Source organism: Procambarus clarkii, chromosome 43, assembly GCF_040958095.1.
Source record: "Procambarus clarkii isolate CNS0578487 chromosome 43, FALCON_Pclarkii_2.0, whole genome shotgun sequence".
NCBI classification, from domain to species: Eukaryota; Metazoa; Arthropoda; class Malacostraca; order Decapoda; family Cambaridae; genus Procambarus; species Procambarus clarkii.
This window is the reverse complement of record NC_091192.1, coordinates 23290430-23312025: the sequence shown is the minus strand read 5'-3', so window position 1 is coordinate 23312025 and position 21596 is coordinate 23290430. Positions and strand designations below refer to the sequence as shown.

Sequence of the window (21596 nt, the reverse complement as noted above, 5' to 3'; positions counted from 1 at the left end):
GGTCTGATCAACCAGGCTGTTTGATGCACCTGACATCCAGATGTATGAATTACAGCCTGGTTGATCAGGCTTGAAGATGCTTGTTGAGTTCTCTTTTGAACATTGTGAGAGATCAGCCAGTAATGGATTGCCATTACTGGCAATCCATTACTGGCTGATCTCACAAATTTAAATTTAACAATTTAACTTTAAATTTAACAATGTGTAGGAGAATTTAACAATTCTCCTTCTACACATATGTTCTATATGTGTAGAAGTGTTGAAAAGTCTTAGGCCTTTGATGTTGACGGGATAATAAATGTGAGGTAATCTAGAACAGAAATTTTTTTGTAATATCAAATGAGGAAAACCTCAAATTCCTCTCCCAATGTGGTCTATCAGAACTTGACCATATCAGTGCCACAGTTTAGTTAACCCTAATGTTGCCTAGCCCCTTCAATTCTTCTCCAACCTCCAGTGTCCTTAAGCTATATATGCCTCTACCCACTTCTCAATTTTTGCTATCAGCTACTGAGTTTATCACATAAGGTAAACTATCTTTCTTGTCCAAAATCAGATACTACATACCTCGCCCTGTCCCCGCCAACTCTGTTATTCCCTCATCTATCCATATCTCGCCTATGGTACCTGTGCATGGGAATCTACAATCCCAAATTACCTTTGACTCCTAACTTCTCAACATAACTAACTCCAGTCCCAAACATTTAGTTAACTTACTAAAATCTTTGAATATGTTGAGTATCAAGTACTGTACTGTACATCTTCTCATGTTTGCTCTGTATGTATGAAACTCTGTACTGCAGTGCTAATCCTTACCTTAAGTGCTTCCTAGAAGATTGTAACGGAACCCATAGGTACCACACGAGAAACGTATCTTTTTTATATTCCTAGAATGAGACTCGACCAAAGCAGAAATGCTATGCAAATCAAAGGTCCCAAATTGTGGTATGACCACCCAAATGTGATTTAAAGCAGTATGTCTCCCAGCCAGTGTAAAAGAGAAACTAAGAAGTATCTACTTAACATTGTTAACAAATTTCACCCACAATTCCTCATCCAAAAAACTTTTGCGTTTTGCTGTAATTGTAAATTTGATATGCTAAAAATATAGTCCTATGCCTTTCATCACTGTCACCAAATTATTGTATAACATTTGCTAAATTTCCTTCCTAATCATACATGTTAATTTATTTTTCTACAAGGGGTGCCCACCTGGCCAATGGACTTCCACAAGCAAGATTTGTGGACTTGATTGCCCACCAAAGGAACTTCAGAGGATGAAAAAGTGAGTCACACAATGACATAAAGAAGAAAACTTTCATATCCCCCACCTCCCATGAGAGCCAACTGATGGCACACAAAGAACCAATAGTTGTGCCAACTTCTCAATGCCTGCTCGACTAGGCAGTTAATTCAGGTGGACCTCACTCAATCTGAAGCATGCTTCCTCTTGAGAGCCACAACTTCCTTGGCAATCTCAACTTCCAGCTAAAGAAAAACATGGAAATGTATCTCTATGCACAGCAAATACATTAATTGTAAATGGCCACAGACAACATTTAGTCAGGCTCTAAAACAGTAATCAATTTGGCAAGAAAGACCCTACCAGATACCATATGGAACTCACGAACAGAGCCAGCTTTGGTTGTGCGAAACACACAAGATGCACCAACATGGCAAGATAGCTGCCATGGTGGAAAATCACAGTAAATTCTCTGCAAAAGTGTATATCAACTACAGACTGTATTTCAAGGGACCAGACAGGTGTTTCTCTTATGATCCATCTACAAACGTGTGTCCTGACTTTAACAACAGAGGCACGGGTTTATTTTTAAGTGTTCACTGTACTACAAGTTGTGTGAGCATAGAAAAATAAGTGTTGCCTGAATAATTTAACAAAATCATGAGCTATAAGCAGTCTGTCTGCAGCATGAAATGTTAAACACCTTGGGTGGAAGGTGGTAACAGTAACTGTGATGTAGACAGTGCTATTTCAGGGGTTTTGCTAGTGGTGGCCGAGGTGGATGCAGGAAAGTTGCAATATGATGGTGGGTCTAAATACACTGAAATGATATCTAAATCTATATGTAGGTAACAAATGAAGGCAACAAACCAGTTAACCTGATTGAACTTCCCTAATACAAGCTTGAAGGGCATATTTATGTGATTCTTCAACAACAACATTCCTTTTCTCTCCTGCTGTGTAGCTGCCCTTGGACCCAATGCATGAGCCTACATCTGGCATTGAGTACTTTCTCCACCAGCTACCCGGGGAATTGCAACTATATTATTCTTATCTACACAATAAAACTATAGTGAACTAGAAATTTATTGAAATAACATTAAAGTTTACCGAGGATATCTTGTAGAAAGATTTTAGTTATTAATAAAATAATGCAGTACGTTTGATAAAAACAAGCCTGCTGCAAGTAATTTATTCCATAAATATACAGTACATCTCAATTCCCAAACAAACATTTAGCAACATTTTTCTAAATCTGAACTTAACCCGTTTGTATCCACTGTTTTGTGTTATATTTAGTCTCCTATTAATTTGTATTATTTCAATTATGCCACCCCTTACCATTTGCCTTCTTAGAGAATGTAAATTAAATATTTTTAATCCCTTCCTTTATTTAGGACAGAAGAATAATAATGGATACGTAATAAATTTACCCGTTTTATATATACTGTATATTAAATAATATATGATGTACATAATACTACAGCATGTTGTATTTAGTTAATATATTATTCCATAAACTAAAAAAATATTGTAGTTTAGCCATTACTATATTGAATAATTCATCATATGCCATTTCATTCACAATGTGCATTTAATTTATGACTAGCTATGTCCTTCATATTTAAATCTCTTTATAATAATGACAAAAGAAGACCTCTATCTGAAATTGACATAACATCCACATTTTAAAACATTGCAACACATTAATGAAAATAGTAAGAAAAATACACTATTATTCTTCTTTTAAATGACACAGCTTTTCAGGCATAGCTTTTAAAACTATTAAAGGAATTGTACACAAGATTATTAGTAATGCAAATGTCCATGACATCCCAACATAATCAATAATAAAACCGGCAAGTGTTGCGAAAAGCAGTTTCCCAGCAACCTCAACAGAAGCCAGTGCGCTATAATGACTTGCTTGTGTGGACACACTGCACTCTCTGCTGACTGTCATCATAAGTGTAAATGATGCTGTGGATATCACTCCACTACTGTAGCTAATTGAACATAAAGATACAATGCCTATGGAATGTAAAACAGATGTATTGAAATTTCTAAAAAGCTCAAAAAATATTATCACAAGATACTGTATCATAACAGAAACTAGTCTATAAGTGGAATGTTTAATTAACATAGTCTTATTGTTAACATTTGGTTTTAACAAAACAATACCCCCATAAAATGACCCTATTATTGAAAGCCCCTGACAAACAGTTCCATTCCAAAAGGCTAAACTTTGTTTGGATAAACCTTTATCTAGTAGATATAATGGCATGTTGTTTATGGCCCCTCTCTCACCCATTTTATACAGCAAAACATAAACACTTAACCAAAGTGTACCTGGAGTATTAATGACTTCCTTTAAAATAGAAAATACTTGTTTTGTTTGTGGATCACCTTGGCTATGCAAAGACAATGCAGAGGCAGGATCCTGCTCAGTATTTTCCTTCGTGGTACGATCCTGTCCAGTATTTTTCTTCATAGCGTAATCTTGCCCAGTACATTCCTTTGTGGGATAAGCAAGCCTCTCTCTTTTAGAATACGTATTATTGGAACAGATATTGTCTTTTGTATCTTGTTTACAGCAGGCCCCTGGTATGATACTTTTATTGGGCAGGTATGTAGCCCAAACCGCTGTACAGAAATATAAAAAAGCTAAGATAGTGAAGGTTATCGTCCAATCTGTAATAACCAGCAGGTGGGTAAGTCCTGCACCGCCCACAAAGCAACCCACTTTGTAAAGGACCACCTGTTAAGAAGGAAAAGCATTATTAGAACAATATTCTCAACTGCCTTACACTGATATTTTCATGGACTTTTGTCAAAATAAAAATAACAACTCTTCAGTCACATCCTAATGCAAATAAAGTCCTATTTCATTGGAAGTCCACATGCAAATGGTGTAATACACTCTGGCAATGGGTGCTTAATGACTCGCTCCTACAGATTAAGTACCAATAGCAAAAAATTATTAACGGTAACATGGATTAGTGTTGGCGATAAATGGAAACAGAATTCATAAATGAAAAAGTAAATTATGTAAATTATCACAACTGGCTGCTTCTAGATAAAAAGCTATCACCTGAGGACCACATAAAAAACGTTGTGCGAGGAGCCTACGCCACGCTTTCTAACTTCAGAATTGCTTTTAAATACATGGATGGCGAAATACCAAAGAAATTGTTCACGACTTTTGTTAGGCCAAAGCTAGAATATGCAGCAGTTGTGTGGTGCCCATATCTTAAGAAGCACATCAACAAACTGGGAAAGGTGCAAAGACATGCTACTAAGTGGCTCCCAGAACTGAAGGGCAAGAGCTACGAGGCATTAAATATGGCAAAACTAGAAGACAGAAGAAAAAGAGGTGATATGATTACTACATACAAAATCGATAATCGATAAAATTGACGATAACAGGAATCGATAAAATTGACAGGGAAGATTTCCTGAGACTTGGAACTTAAAGAACAAGAAGTCATAGATTTAAGCTAACTAAACAAAGATGCCGAAGAAATACAAGAAAATTCACTTTCGCAAACAGAGTGGTAGACAGTTGGAACAAGTTAAATGAGAAGGTGGTGAAGGCCAAAACCAACCAGTAGTTTCAAAGCGTTATATGACTGAGTGCTGGGTAGACGGGACACCACGAACGTAGCTCTCATCCTGTAACTACACTTAGGTAATTACACCTAGGTAATTACAGCATATACCAGAAAAACTACTGGACAATACCTAGCATGCAACACAACTACTTGACAAAACATAGCATGTAACACAACTACTGGACAATACGGTAGGTATGGGTGGGTCCCAGTACGGGGTCCCGGTAGTACAGTCAGGTTCGTTCTCAAAGCACAATCAAGAATTCCGGGTTCAAACCCAGGTAGGACAGAAATGGTTGGGCACATTTCCTTTCACTTAATGTCTCTGTTTACCTAGCAGTAAGTGGGTACTGTACTCAGGAGTTAGTCAGCTTGTTCTGGGGTTGCATCGTGGGTGGTGTCAGTAATTCAACCTGAGAGGGGGGACCTCAATATAAGCCTAACGAGTATGAATAATCTGGCGTCCTGTCCCCTGACACAATGAATTAGTATTATTTATTATAATACATAGCATACAACGCAACAATACTGGACAATACATAGCAAGCAACACAACAACAATAAATGATCAATATACTGTAGCCATAATTACTAATGATTTTCTCCCTAAAATAGAGAGAAGAACCATTTCTCCCTAAGAATGTAAAAGCTTGAATGCAACATGTGCATTAGCAATATGCTAATTAGAAATCAAATTAAAATTAAGGAGTAATACAGTTCAGAACTAAGAGTAATTTATCTCTGATACATACTTGAATGGTGTTTCCCAGCCCAAGTTGATCTTGAGTAAGTACTTGAAGAGCTAATCCGTCAACTGCAACATCTTGCACAGCAGAGAATACATTAAGAGCCAGCAACATACATCCTATGCTCAACACATCATCTGGGGCAATATACGAACCTGGCAGATAAAATAAAAAGTTAATGGATTGAAAGGATTCAACAACAAGTTGAGGATACAGTACAGAATTTGCATTTGAGATCAGAGTTAAAACTGTGAAATGCTTCATCATCATGTGGTACACCATTATTAACACAACTGTAAAAATTATACACAACACAAAGTGTACTTAATTTTCTGTGTCCACAAGTCTCAAGCAAAATTAAACACTTCCTGTTAGTTGCTTTCATAAAAAAAGTGAAGCCCTTTATGTTGTTCTGATTGCTGTCGAACAATATTACCAGACAGGTATTACAGTTGGGTTTGTTCTGAACTCTCAATCGAGAATTTGGGGTTGAAACCTAAATGGGACAGAAAGGTTGGGCGCGTTTCCTTTCACCGAATGCACCTTTTCACCCAGCAGTAAATTGGTACTCAAGAATTAGTCAGCTTGTTGTGGGGTTGCATCCTGGGGAGGGTTGGTAGTTCAATCTTGGGGGGGAACATCGATATAAGCCTAACATATATCTGTACACTGGTTGCCTGTCCCCAACACAATGAATTATTATTATTTTATTATTAATAAGATATTTAACATTGGCTGAAAATCTCTCCATGCTCTTGACCTATAAAGGTCACAATACTGTAATATGAAATTAAAGTTAATTCATCAGAGCAGAAATCTAATAAATAGTGCATAAATCATCCAACAGTTGAAGATGGTAATCCTTAATTGCTTTAATGATACTGAAAATGTGGTCTTATTGGAAAGATGATAAAAGTGACATTAAAACTTGAGTGTAAATTTGATGTGTTGAAAGTCATCCCCATTTTTCTCTGAATTCACAATGGAGCACTGTGCTTGAGTATAGTGTTGAATACACACTTATTATGCTAAATGATGTGCACCTGTGCATACCTATATCCATACTATCACAAAATTGAAATGTAATTATAGACTGTATATAAAAATGGAATACTGAGTTGTCAAATACTTTTCTCACATAATAATTTGTAGATTTTCCTAAAGGTTTTCTGTCAAAGGGATCTTCAGCAAACTAGGATCTGCATCATGTACACAAGTGCATTAAATAATTATTATAAGGCCTACCCTGATCCTGAAACTGTCAAGAATAAATCAAGATTTTATAAAAAGTGTAAAATGCAACGAACATGTACCTGCATAAGAAGACCCAGCTAGGGCGAGAAGGGAGCACACCAGCCAGCGATGTCTCCCACCCCATACCTCCACTATGGGTGCCCATAAGCCTTTAGCAATCCAAGGCACTAATAGTATTTTTAATAAGGAAACACTGAAAAAGAGTACATTTGAGGAAAGGATTAAAAGTTGTTTCTAAGACAGAAAAGGGTTTAGAGATTAAATATTTCCACTGCTATAGCTTACTTATGCTATAGATATAGCTATAGCTTACAGAGAAGGCATGTAAAGAAAGATTATAAGGTATATGTGGCCACTTTTAATCTTGGAGGTAAGCATATAATAAGAGTTAATAAAGAAGAATTCTGAAAAGTGATGAGTATGAATGAAGCTAATGCAGTTCTGCCTATTGCTATGAATTTGTTTTATATACAACAGTAAGAATAGTAATACATGTATGAGAAGTATTGGGTTAATGGGTGACTAAAGTGATATTAATGATGGTGCATATAATGGCTGAGTGAAGGTTTCTCCATTGCCAGGGAAAGGAATTGTATTGGGAAGGGGGGGGAGGGAGTCTTAACCAATTCCCGATCTTTCCCAGGATGACAACAGTCACCTAACTCAGAAGTAACTATTTACTGCTAGGCAAACAGAGACATCAGGTGTAAGAGAATACATAGGAGGAGGGAAGAAGACCAGGAGGAAGAAATGAAAACAGGTCACAGTGATTTTGGCACTTAGAAGATGATGAACTTGTACAACATGCATATGCATCCATGGAAATAAACATTCATAAACATAAATAAACAAGCTCAATAGAGCTTTAGCCTCACATGTATGAGGTCTGCGTCTTGAGTTTCCTAGAGCCCAGGTGAATGGAATGTATGCGCAGCTTTTTGCTCACACTAACACAGGACATGAAACAACTTTCAATTGAAGATGGTTTTGCAAGGTCTATGAAAACCAGCTCACAACCAAGTTCAAACCATGGCAGGACAGAAGCATTTGCATAATGTTTCCTTAAACCTGAAACTTCTGTTCACCTACCAGTCAATAGGTACCTGAGTATTAGACAAATGTTGTGGGTTACATACTGGGAAGGTCTGTAACTAGCCAAGGGGAATGTTGTTAAACCTAAGAACAAGCTTCCTGTCCCTGACAACCAAAATCCATCACATGAAGACACAAGAACTTCAACACCTAAGGGTACTCCCTCACCTTCAATCTTCCCTTCAGACACCCTCATACCATAAACATCCACCTCCCATATCATCTAATAACTGTGCACCATCATCAATAGTCTTCAACATTGCAAGCAAATTAGAACTTCTCATAGTGGTGAGAAAACAAAAATTTCCTTAGATTTTCAGGATGACAAACTACCTTTGTGAAAACATCAGGTTTTCTGGCCAGTCTCAGTCTGGAGGGGTCCAGAAAGCAGATGGTCATCTGTATAATTCTTTATAGGTTGAAGTTATGTCGTCTGGCAAGAGTAGAATGATTAAATCAGGCAAGGGTAAGATGATCATTACAGTGAATAAGAAGGCCAGTTCTTAGAGAAATGTGATCAGGCCTGGGGGGGAGTATGAGTGGCTGGAAGAGAAGCATAGCACTGGTACTACATTAAAATTACTGTATTTCTGACATTTATTTATTTATTTATTTATATATATACAAGAAGGTACATTGGGATTGTGAGGATACATAGCATAGTAATTACATTCTTGTAAAGCCACTAGTACATGTAAGCAGATCATGGAGTGTGTGTGACTAAAAAAAGAGCAGTGATAATAAGAGAAGTGGTGGAAAAACACTGAAACCTTCTATATACCCCATATGAGGCTATGAATGATGGAGGTTACAGTGGTTACATAGTATTGAGCTGGCTGCTGGTGCTGCACAATTAGTCTGTAGTTGAAAGACTGGCATAAACCATGAACATTGGGGACTGTTTTTCCTAATCAAAAATTAAACAAGTGGTTTCCATCATGGCTTATTGTAGTTAGAGCATGGTTATTTTTTACTGGTTTAAAAAATAAAGGCACGAGGATAAAAGGAGCAAATGTTAAAATTAAGCACAGGTAAAATAGCTTGCTAACCTTGAATACTGCAGTCCAAGTGATCGGAGTTGAACAGGAATGAATTTGTCTTGAAGGCCATATGGGATTCCTTGGACAAGATAGAGCCATCCCAAGGAAGCAAGTGGAACTGCTTTCTTCATGTGTGCCAATTTCCACATTTTGGTCAACTAACTCCTGTAAATTATTTCCAAAGAAAATTAATCTTCAGCCCATACAAAAATGTTCATTATATAAAACATAACACAAATGTATTTTTCTAGCATGCCCCTAACACACACCCTAAAAATTATAAATTAAATTTAAAGTTATCACTTTAATTAATTTTGTAAACATAGATCTTAAATTGTACAATCTGCATCATTTAGAATATATAAATAAGAGCTAAAAACTAAAGTAACTAACAATCTTACAAAGGTGAGGAATGCACTTATTGTTTAGGTGTAAATACCCAAAAATCAACTCAAGATGGCTGGAATGTAGATGGAGTCCATGGGAACATATCCTTAAAACATTTCAAGTGACAGATGCTCTTCTAGGATGTTGTCTTCCATTTTATACCCTGAAATGTAAGATGAGTTTGCAATCAATGTTACAAGATGATTTGATATGATTTTGCAAGTATTTATACCATAGGTAACATACTTTTCATCATACAGTACTCTCTACTACAGGTGTATTATAATAATATTAATAATAATTTATTTACAAAAAGGTACTCCCAGAACGCCATCAAGCAGGTACAATGGGTTTGTGAGAGTCCGTAATATTGGTATATTTTTACATTCTTGCAAAGCCACTAACATGCACAGTGTTTCAGGCTTGTCCTTAATCTAACACATCAGGTAAGATGAGAAGATACATTGAAACAAAAGTTTATATCAACATATAACTACAATATAAATTGACAGAGGTGAGGATGTATGTCTTAGGGGGTCCATAGAATTACCCCAATCATCCCAAATCAGGCCAAAACTACCCAAAACGTATTAGCATTACGTAAGTAATGAAGAAATATGGTATATTTACTTACTATAATGTTGGTGCTACACGTAGAACATGATCAAACCTATTTTTTCTCTGAAATAATCTAATTTCATAACGAAATGAGACGTAAATATGTGAGAGGTGACGCCATAGGAAGTCGACGGTCCAAGCGACAATTGTGTGGAGCGACTTATCCAAGATATATGGTCGCCTGGAGAGTGTTTGCTGCCATAACAGCCTCCTGTACACAGTGATCCAGTCGTCGTATTTCATGGCTCAAATTGTCGCAAATTTAATTGGTAATATTAACAAGTAGAATGTGTATTTATAATAATATTTTTCATAAACAGCCACAAAATATTTAATATTTATTAAAAAAAAGTGTCTGGAAGTTAAATCAATTCCACATGACAATAAATTTGTTATATAGATACTAGCGTTATTCGTTGGTATGCGTTCGCTATTTAAACTACTCCAGTCCTTTTCGTTCATAGAACACCGAACCCTACACGCTCTCTGATATATTGCTTAATTAACAAATATTCACAAATAAAGATTATATTTATATATGTTATCAGAAAGGCAGATATAAAATAGTTTGTGTTAATGCATCACAGAGATTATACCTTATTAGAGAGGAAAAATATTCATATTTTAAACAAGGCTTCTTGGCCGACGCTCTCCCTTTCGATGGGAACTATGACCTTTTGAAAATCAATGTTAATTGAATCTATATATTATAAAAAACGAAGTTTTTTATGTCATCAGAAAGACATATAAGCTGCATGTTAATACTTTGGTATAAATATAACTGAAGTGAAAGTGAAGATATATGCCTTTTTATAGTTACTTGATGGCTCGCTCAGGGAGTGTGAAGGCCTGCACACAAGCCAATCAATTTTATAATTAATGTACATATATGCAAAGTAACGTCAAAGGTTTTTATTTCAGAATGAAGACAGATGTAAGAGGAATAATAAGAGGAAATGAAGATGAAGAAATGATAAAAAGAATGGCAATAGTGGATAGTAGTAACACACTTAAGAATTATTCAGTAATAAATACAAACTCGTCCTTCACCTATGATAAAGGAAAGTCAACTTGGAAGGATTCAATTTACATGAGATTAAGATTAGGATACAAATATATCTGGCAATACGGAGTTGATGTCAGTGAAAAAGATAAGGAGTGTAAATTATGTAGTATGCCGCACGCCCACACCTTAGAACATTATGTATTAGAGTGTCAACTTATTGATAACTATAGAAATAAGGAAATAAGTAATGTACCACATCAAATTGTTTGTATGTGTGATAATGGTATGATAGACAGTATACTTAGGAGCTACAAAAATTTTGCCCCAAGAGTGAAACAATTATATGCTGTACTTACTATATTAACCTGCAATGTTAAATGGGATTCTTGTAATGTTAATTGTCTATTTGTACTTACTGAATTTGTGCGCCCCTTGAGGGACTTGAAGTAGAGGGGGTAGAAATAGCCTAAGTTACTCTATCCCTTTGAGATGTATTTTTTTCTTGTCTCAATAAACATACTTGAACTTGAACTATAAATATTTTTGGCTTCCTGACCATAAAGTTACCGCCGCAGTCGAGGGTAAGAGACCGGATGTACCCCATATACAAGCCGCACTAGCTATTAGTTCATAAAAGCTGACAACTTACCCAGATAAACATTACTTCCTAATTATATATATATATGCAAATAATACAATTAAAATGTTTAAAACATGATTATATATATGTATCATGTGGACAGTTTTTAATGTAATTTTTTCTCCTGATATTCGGGTTCTTTATTATGCTTCATCTTGAGGCAAAGCCCAATACCTTACGCCATATTGATGCTCTGTCCACAGATCATTCTCTCTCTCTCTCTCTCTCAAATCATATACATTGATGGTTTCCTACACCGCCACACGGGTGCAGCTGCAAGTGCAGTTGCCTCTACCCATCAGACAGAACTATTTGCCTTGCTTGTTACACTAAAATGTGTACAAGTGTGTGTGTCTATGTATGTATTAACACGATATACTGAACGGGGTGAGAATAGCTTGAGCTACCTCATCCATTTGTGTGTATTTTACCTCAATAAACTTATTTCAATTTCAATTTCAATTCAAGTCTCCAAACTTGATGCATTAATTGTAAGTGATTTTCTACCATCCTGCATTAATTGTAAGTGATTTCTATCATGCTTAATTGCGCGCAACTCTTTAAGACACAATTGTAACATAACCGTGTCTGAAGCTAGACAGAAAACACAACATTATTAGTGATGGTAACATAAGCCATTTCATGTGAATTCCATCTTCGTTGACCTCCGAAACTTGAGGAATGGTCCAGAAAATAGCTACTAAAGTTTAAGTCAAGTGTGAAGATACTTTAGTTGATACTTAGATACTTCCAATAAGTGTAAACATAAGTGCTGACGATGCTACCTTCCTCTATTCAGACCCCAACCCAAACGCACTATATAATAATGAAAATAATAGATTTAAAAAGTCCACTCATGGGTGTAAACTAACAAACTCACATCAAACATAAAAAAGACCAACTACTATTTTTGTTCGAAAGTAAATCCTGAAACCAAATTCAACTTCAGATACACAATGTTAACATTAGCAATAATGATTATGGAAAGTTCCTTGACCTATACATAGACAAGAGACTGAACTTCAGCATCCACATACAACACATATGTGGGTGTATACACACACACACACACACACACACACACACACACCAGGAAGACATTTACAGAGAGTAGGGAATTAATTAGGTATCTGGTAGCTAGTTAAGTGGTTTGGGATTTATATCTTGAGGTACTGTATACAATGTTCACAACATAGCAATGTATAATCATTTCATTGTATACAACACATTTTGGTGAAATCCCACGGTATTCCTAGACCAGAATCATAAACATCTCTGACTTCCCACAGCAAGGCGCCGGGCACCGCGGGCTCCAGGCATGATGATTTATGTTTATTTCTCAGAGCAGTAAACAGCCTGCGGCAAAGCTACCCATATGTGTAGAGCTCAGTACTACAGATGAAGAACAACAACGTAAACATTTTTGACGTTGATTAGCTTGCTCAAACACCACTAATTTCCATAAAATAAATATAGACAAAACATTTCTGCTACAAAAATAAATGAGAGTAAGAATGCTTGTGGTCTCTTGAAGTGCAGGATAATTAAAATAAGTTTTATATTTTATAGATATAGTACTTGTTTACAGACTATATAAATCACCACGTTAATTTCAGTACAACCTAATTGTTCTTTCGGTTATTGAGATTCTGCATTTCTTGGTCCCGCTTCTCAACTCTCCAATAACTGGTATATTACAGTACTGAAATCAATGTATGTATCATTTATATTTTCGGTTTACATTACGACCGTTAATTTATAACCTTGGCGGAAACTGGGTCAAAGGCTCTTGTTGTTCATGGCTCGTCGCTGAGTCGGAACTTAAGATAAATTGGAATTGGATAAATTGGATAAAAAACCATATCAGCGTAAGCGCCCCCGAAGTGAAAGAGCAGTTTAATGCTATATAATAAATGTGTTTTGGAAATAGTAGCTGACGATTTTGTGTTGATATTGCATATCTCTTACCTAATTTGTATTATGAAATATGACATGATAGTGCGTTACAGACTTCAGTTAGGAAATAATTGGACTTGTAATGTGATTACTGATCCATCTGTATCCCAGTCATTTTACTATGTTAATTTTATGTAATTTATTCTTAAGCTTAATAACATTATTTAAATGTGCTAAATTTCCATTTATATATATATATATATATATATATATATATATATATATATATATATATATATATATATATATATATATATATATATATATATATATATATATATATATATATATATATATATATATATATTATGTTTCCAAATTTCTGATAATATACAACATATTGTGGTTTATAATTAAGTTCTTATTAATAGTGATCCTGCATCAAAATTAACAATGTTCAAATTCGGTTTTGTATGTTAAAATTAACTACATTTTTATGTTAATTTCTTTCTGTAAATAATGATGATAAAGTGCAATAAAGGTATGATTGAGACAATGTTAAATCGTTAAATCCTAAATATATCTTGAGTCTTATACTTGAAATATTAAATGAACATATAGTGTAGTGTTTCAATTATTATTAAGAGGGAAGGGTTGGGGGTAATGGTTCATATGTCCACATTCGAATGCCCCTCTTCCCAGGACTGGGGGTGCGGGAGTGTACAATAAACTATACCCACCTCCGGCAGCAGCTTGTCGAAGGCGGAAGTGGAGTCTAGGCCGTTTGTCATGAAAATTATAGTGTGATGGCTCTTATTTTTATTATGGGTACATAATAAGATTATGCCTTTATTCTTAATTTATATTACAATGCTGGTAAAATACACTTCTTGATGAGTATGGAGTACAAATGAACTCATTGTGTACCCTATACTCACAGGATGAGCATAGGGTACACAATAAACTACCACTCACATCATGGGTATGGGTTGCACAAGAAACTATCGGAGAGCAGAGTATGGAAAGCAAAGTAAACAAAGATTCACACGATGAGAAAGGGTTCCACAATGTCCTATGACTCACAGGATGAGTATGAGGTGCATAATAAATTACCATTCATAGGATGAGTATGGGTTTCACAATAAACTAAAGGTAACAGGATGAGCATGGGTTGCACAAACTATTGGTAACAGGATGGGTATGGGTTGCACAATAAATTACTGTGCTAGGATGAGTGTGAGTAGGATATATATATAAACATATTGTGGTTTATAATTAAGTTCTTAATAGTGATCCTATCCTGCATCATAATTTACATAATATATATATATATATATATATATATATATATATATATATATATATATATATATATATATATATATATATATATATATATATATATATATATATATATATATATATATATGTATATATATATAATTAGGAAGTAATGTTTATTTGGGTAAGTTGTCAGCTTATATGAACTAATAGCTAGTGTGGCTTGTATATGGGGTACATCCGGTGTCTTACCCTCGACGGTACCCTCCTTACCCTTATCCGCGGCGGTACCTTTATGGTCAGGAAGCCACGGATATTTACAATGGGGCTCGGTCAGTCAATATGATTCCTTTGACATCACTCAACTAACTCTTATGTATTCTGTTCTCGTATTGACAATTTGAATGACATCAAGAATATTTTGAATATCTTCTGATATAGATGGTGCTGTAGTTGATTGTTGTTCATGACAAGTCCAATGGGTCATTAGCATCGCTCAGATTAGTGGGAATAAATTCTTGCTGCAACAATGTGTGTTCTCAGAGCTAACTAGGGTAACTAAAATACTTATTTCCTAAATAAATACTTTAATTGTAAATATTTGAAAATATATGGTATGTATCAGAATTTCTGACGATATAAAACATATTGTGGTTTATAATTAAGTTCTTAATAGTGATCCTATCCTGCATCATAATTTACATAATATCTACTTCTGTTTTGTGTATTAAAATGACTACTTTTTATGTTAATTTCTTTCTGTAAATGATGATGATGATGATAAAGATCAGTAAATGTAAGTAAGAACATAAGAATGAAGGTAACTGCAAAAGACTTATTGGCCCATACGAGGCAGCTCCTCGTATGGAGCTGCCTTTGATAAGTAATTACCAAAGAAGGCACCAAGCCGGGAAGGCTGTGTAGCACAATCAAATAAGTCAACTGCTCCTGAAGAGGACGGTATTACTTACAGTTTACTGAGATTAGTCTCACAAGTACCAGGTAATCCACTTTTAGTGTTGTACAGAATGAGTTTAAGTGAAGGAGTATTACCTGATGATTGGACAGTGTCATTGTTCCCATCCCCAAAGCACACTCAGATAATTATAGACCCATATCTCTACCATAATTTTGTCTATTAGCACAGTTTTCGGCGTGAATGCATTTTGGTTCTACAAGGTAGCCAACTCCATCAAAATATTAAATATGTACCCAACTCAATTAACGATTAATCAACCAATTACTCCATGGGATAACTTGGATCTAGCAGTTGATTTTGTAAATGCACCCAAGAAAGATAATGTACACTCTACATTATTAAAACAGTTAACACTGTGAAGCATCACTGAAAGTACTCAGAGTATGGGTAACGATGTGTATCAGTGCTATACCGACGGTTCTGTAGAAGAAGGTGGACGATGTACCGGATGTGCATGTAATATATTTGAACAATCTTCTCTCTTACATACATGAATGAAGCGCTATGCTAAACTGTGTAATTACTATTTGAGTACTGGAACACTTGATGATATATTGAACTTGTACCCTAGATTGACGATGTAACGTATCAATTATACAATGAATGTATGTGATGTAACTCTATAACCTGAGCTTGTGAAAGCACCTTAAACACCTTCAGTGATTAAGTGCTTAATTGCACACTAGTTTCTCTATCAGTTATCTCACCTTGTCAGAGTAAAAGAGACAAATATATGTGTATGTATGTGTTCAGAATTCAATTTCACCTTTGTAAATGCACGTTAATGACACTATGTAAAAGACACATCGAACACTTTATGTAGGGCATACGTAAATCTGTGTATTTATGTATTTACGTATGTAGCTTAGCCTAGCATTTTAAAAACACTACAATCACCTTATGTGGTTGATTGTTCAATAAATCCCTGAACTATATGTTTAACAAATCTCTAACCCTATCAATGGAGTTAGTTTAGTTCTTATATTATGCACCATATACCCATCTTGTGGGCGGTAGTGGAAAGGGTTAGAGTCCATGGCGGACTGAAGAAAATGTATATATGATGGTTAGCATTGTTAATGTGTGGCCACGTCTGTGGTAGAAAATAATACAAAAAAATCAAATAAAGGTATTATTGAAACTTTATACGAAAACATTAAATCCTAAATATATCTTTAATATTATACTTGAAATATGGTATACTTTGCTCTCTCCATCGTACTTCTGCACCTGCTGGCAAGTGGTTCGGTGCAGTGTGCAGGTGATGTTCATTACTGGGTGAGCTGGCAAGTGGTGCTCACCTGCCAGCTCACCCAACGAAAATTTGGTTTTTAATACACTTACACATTTATTGGGTCTTTCCTTCACCTTCATTCAAGCACTAGGGTATTACAGTAAGTGTTTTAATTATAATATTTATTAACGTTATTATTTTTAATTTTTATTATTATTAGTATTATTATTAACAGGAGAGGATCGAGTGTGTGTGTGTGGGGGGGGGGGGGGAATAATGGTACACATGTCCACATCCCAATGCCCGCCCTTCCAGGACTGGGGGTGCGGGGGTGTACAATAAACTATACCCACATCCGGCGGCAGCTTGTCGAAGGCGGAAGTGTAGCCTAGAGAATTTGTCATGATAATTAGTGATGACTCTTATTTTGATTATGGGTCTGTAATCCAGTTAAGCTTTTATTCTTAATTTATATTACAATGCTGGTAAAATACACTTCTTGATGATGAGTATGGAGTACAAATGAACTCATTGTGTACCCAAGTTCAAGTTCAAGTATGTTTATTGAGATAAGCAATAAATAAATCTCAAAGGGATAGAGTAGCTTAGGCTATGTCAACCCCCCTCTAATTCAAGTCCCTCAAGGGGCGCACAAATACTGTGACTACAAATAGACAAATAACATTACAAGAATCCAAACAAGAATTGTGAACCCTATACTCACAGGATGAATATAGGGTACACAATAAACTACCACTCACATCATGGGTATGGGTTGCACAAGAAACTATCGCGCAGAGGATGAATATGGAGAGCAAAGTAAACAAAGATTCACACGATGAGAAAGGGTTGCGCAATGTCCTATGACTCACAGAATGAGTATTAGCTGCACAATAAACTACAGGTCACAGGATAAGTATGGGTTGCACAATAAATTACAGGTCACAGGATGGGTATGGGCTGCACAAACTACCGGTAACAGGATGAGTATGGGATGCACAATAAATTACGGGTCACAGGATGAGTATGGGTTGCACAAACTACTGGTAACAAGATGAGTATGGGATGCACAATAAATTACCGCACAGAGGATGAGTATAGGGTGCACAAACTGGTTGGGTAAATGGAAATGGTTGGGTACATTTCCTTTCACCTAATGCGACTATTCATGTGTCCAGACTTTCAATTCAGTTATATTTATGCCAAAGTATTAACATGCAGCTTATATTTATGTCTTTATGATGACATAGAAAACTTCGTTTATTACAATATCTAGATTAAATTAACATTGATCTTCGGAAGGTCATAGTTCCCATATCGGTAAGGAGAGCGTCGGCCATGAAGCCTTGTTTAAAGTATGAATATTTTTCCTCTCTAATAAGGTATAATCTCTGTGATGGATTCACAAAAACTATTTTATATCTGCCTTTCTGATAACATATACAAATATAATCTTTATTTGTGAATATTTGTTAATTAAGCAATATATCAGAGGGCGTGTAGGGTTCGGTGTTCAATGAACGAAAAGGACTGGATCACTGTGTACAGGAGGCTGATATGGCAGCAAACACTCTCCTGGCGACCATATTTCTTGGATAAGTCGCTCCACACAATTGTCGCTTGGACCGTCGACTTCCTATGGCGTCACCTCTCACATATTTACGTCTCATTTCGTTATGAAATTAGATTATTTCAGAGAAAAAATAGGTTTGATCATGTTCTACGTGTAGCACCAACATTATAGTAAGTAAATATACCATATTTCTTCATTACTTACGTAATGCTAATACGTTTTGGGTAGTTTTGGCCTGATTTGGGTGATTGGGGTAATTCTATGGACCGTGTCTTAGGTACTGTACATACTGTCTTAAATGTCTTAAGCATGTGTTACAGTACATACTGTATTAATGAGTGTTATTATAAGAAGCACCTGCAATAGCAGCACAAAAAATCATTCTTCAGCTATATCTACTAGCACTGGTGAGGCCCCACTAGGACTGTACTGTGCAGGGCCTTTACTACAGAACAGACATGGACACCCGACTCTACTACTGGGAAAAAGATAGATTGTTTCAACAGTATATGTGATCATGTGTGATTTGATCAGAGGACGATCTTGTCTTCTTGTTCATAGTAGGTCCAGTTTGCATGAAGGGTTAACAGAGGACAATACCTTCCAACACCCAAAATATCGCCCGTGACCCGGGCCTGTTTGTTAATGTTCATTTCGTACACTGCCCTACTAGAGGCCACATTTCGACAGGGTTGCCAGATACAAATTGCTGAAAGTAGCGGGCTGACGGTCTAAAAGTAGCGAATTTGTAATAAGAGTAGCCCAATTTTTTGTTTATATTTGCTCGACCAGTTGTGTAACCAGACCCCGACCAATTGTGCAACCGTAAGCCTAGCAAGTATACATCTCATCCAACCCCCCACAAAGCTAAACAGTCCCAGAACACAACCAAACTCCATTCCTAACTCGACCAAACAAAAATCTCATTAGCCCTACCTAAAATCCTCCACTTGCCCTAGACACCAACTATTGACCCATAGCAAACAATTGAACTATATACAAAAAAAAAGAAACCCGGATATCTAGCGAACATATAAACAGAGCCTTAACAAACAAACCTAGATCAGTCCTACATTGTGGCTTGTTCCCTGGAAACACAAACCCTAACTGTCTTTATTTCCCGCTTGTTACAGCTTGTAATAAAGTTGTTACATCTTGGCTTAACGTGTTTATGACGTATTAGAACGTAGTTACAACTTGCTATATCGGTTGTTATAACTGGTTAGGAGGTGTTAAAACTTGATCGAACGTTGTACCAACGTCGTAGTTTCGGTGTGTGTTTGGTGGGTTGAGCTTAACACCGCTCCTTCTTGTTTCTGTTACATCTGAACTTTTGAAGAAATTGTCCTGAGCAACATCCTCCAAATTGTTCAGTATTTTAAACTTCTCATTACCTGCCCTTTCATGTCTGCTTTGCCCTGTAGCCCTCAACCATTTCTGGTACGAGAGTTGACTTATCTCTGGAAAGATTTTTGTTGCCCGGTGTTGCACTTTCTCCAGAGCAACTACCTCCTTAAGACGAGGTCTTCATGCTTGGATACAGTAATCCAAATGTGGCCGCACCAGAGATTTATACATTTTAAATGGGAATGAATCTGAATGGAGAAATGTGGTAAGTGGTATACCACAGGGGTCCATTTTGGGGTCAACCCTTTTTGTCATATACAACTATGACACAGATGAGAATATTACAAACCACATCATCAAATTTGCAAATGACACAAAGTTTTATGGTACTGTAACGTGTGAAATTATAATGATATTGAAGCCTTGTAAAGAGATTTACAGGAACTCCACAAATGATCAGATGGCTGGCAAATGCTTTTTAATATTGACAAATGCAAGACCTTGCATGAGGGGTATAACAACCCACAACCCACGCTACAACTACCAAATTAATAACATTACATTACAGCAGATTGCCGAAGAAAAGGACCTTGGAGTCAATTCAAATGTTTATTTTTGTAAAGCACATACATACAAGGGATATTGATGAATTTATAGATAGAGCTATTACATACAATGCCTAAAGTCACTATTACGCAAAGCGTTTCGGGCAGGAAACTTGCGCTCATTGAAACTTGCACAACAGGTAGGAGCAGCAGCCACAGCCACAGAAGCTAACCAAACCCTTGGAATAATCAAGCGTTTGGAGCTGTTAAATGCGTACAACTATTGTCATTAACATTAAGGGAATATCGACAAAATTATTATGACTACTTATGGAAGCTCATTGATTTTTTTCATTTGTATTGGAAACAAGATTTTAAATACATTTTAATTATAAAATACATAATTAAGTGGGGTGGGTTAAATAAAAGAGACACTTATACCGAATCAAATTAATAAGAGCCAGGCGGTGGGCCTTCGAGAAGTCGTTCCAAGGCAGTCTTATTATTTTCTCATTAAGACGAATTAAGTGTGTCATTGTAAAGTCTTACCGTGTCTGAATCACAGATGTATTTGCAAGAGATACGGTCTAAGGTGTACCCCAAAATGCCAACATATTGTATAAATATATAAAATAATAATAATATAATACATTTCTATATCCTGTATGAATCCATGTTTGGATAATGTGCGAAAAATCGTTCAAACTAGAATGAATGAACTTCAGTTATGACAAGTTCCATTAACATATATACTAAATCCCATTTAATAGTTTGTACCTTTGTAGAGGATGTTGATCCGGAAAATGTCTTCAAAAGGTCAGATGTAACACAAACAAGGAGTAACGGTGTCAAGATCAACAAGCCACAGTGTAAGACTGAGAATAGGAAAGCACCTATGGAACCGCCTACCCGCCGAAGCCGTAATTACCAAAACTTACATCTTAACGAACTGGAAAAGATCAAAGCAAATGGGGAAGGACCATCGACAAGCCGCCGGCTTCCTGTCCTCGAGGTCACTAGAGTTAGTGGCCCTCAGGTAAATTCAGCTGGAAAAAATCATCAGGGCAAATAGGGTGACATTTGACAAGCCGTCGGCTTCCTGTCCTC

General features: G+C 36.1%; 1 protein-coding gene across 10 annotated transcripts; it reads right to left on the bottom strand.

Moving 5' to 3' along the window:
• Positions 1–2421: 2421 nt before the first annotated feature.
• LOC123755826 (major facilitator superfamily domain-containing protein 3) lies at positions 2422–19305 on the bottom strand. Of its 10 annotated transcripts, none has more exons than XM_045738676.2 (6): positions 19198–19305; positions 9377–9533; positions 8993–9148; positions 6911–7044; positions 5604–5752; positions 2422–3998 (listed from the first exon to the last, which is right to left on the bottom strand). In XM_045738676.2, exons 3-6 carry the CDS (start codon positions 9130–9132, stop codon positions 2979–2981), a joined length of 1443 nt encoding a protein of 480 aa, XP_045594632.2. In that variant the 5' UTR covers positions 9133–9148; positions 9377–9533; positions 19198–19305; the 3' UTR covers positions 2422–2978. The 10 variants fall into 10 exon arrangements, with proteins under 10 accessions (XP_045594632.2, XP_045594634.2, XP_045594630.2 ...); XM_045738678.2 differs by having other exon boundaries at positions 9385–9533; XM_045738674.2 differs by having other exon boundaries at positions 9423–9533.
• Positions 19306–21596: the final 2291 nt, after the last annotated feature.

Bases quoted from the DNA above. Each gene is read 5' to 3' on its own strand.
- LOC123755826 (XM_045738676.2), bottom strand. From the start codon at position 9,132: ATGTGGAAATTGGCACACATGAAGAAAGCAGTTCCACTTGCTTCCTTG. The intron at 7,045-8,992 runs GTTAGCAAGCTA...ACTCTTTTTCAG, and splicing joins CTTGGACTGCAGTATTCAAG to TGTTTCCTTATTAAAAATAC. The intron at 5,753-6,910 runs GTACATGTTCGT...TTTATCTGCCAG, and splicing joins AGCTGGGTCTTCTTATGCAG to GTTCGTATATTGCCCCAGAT.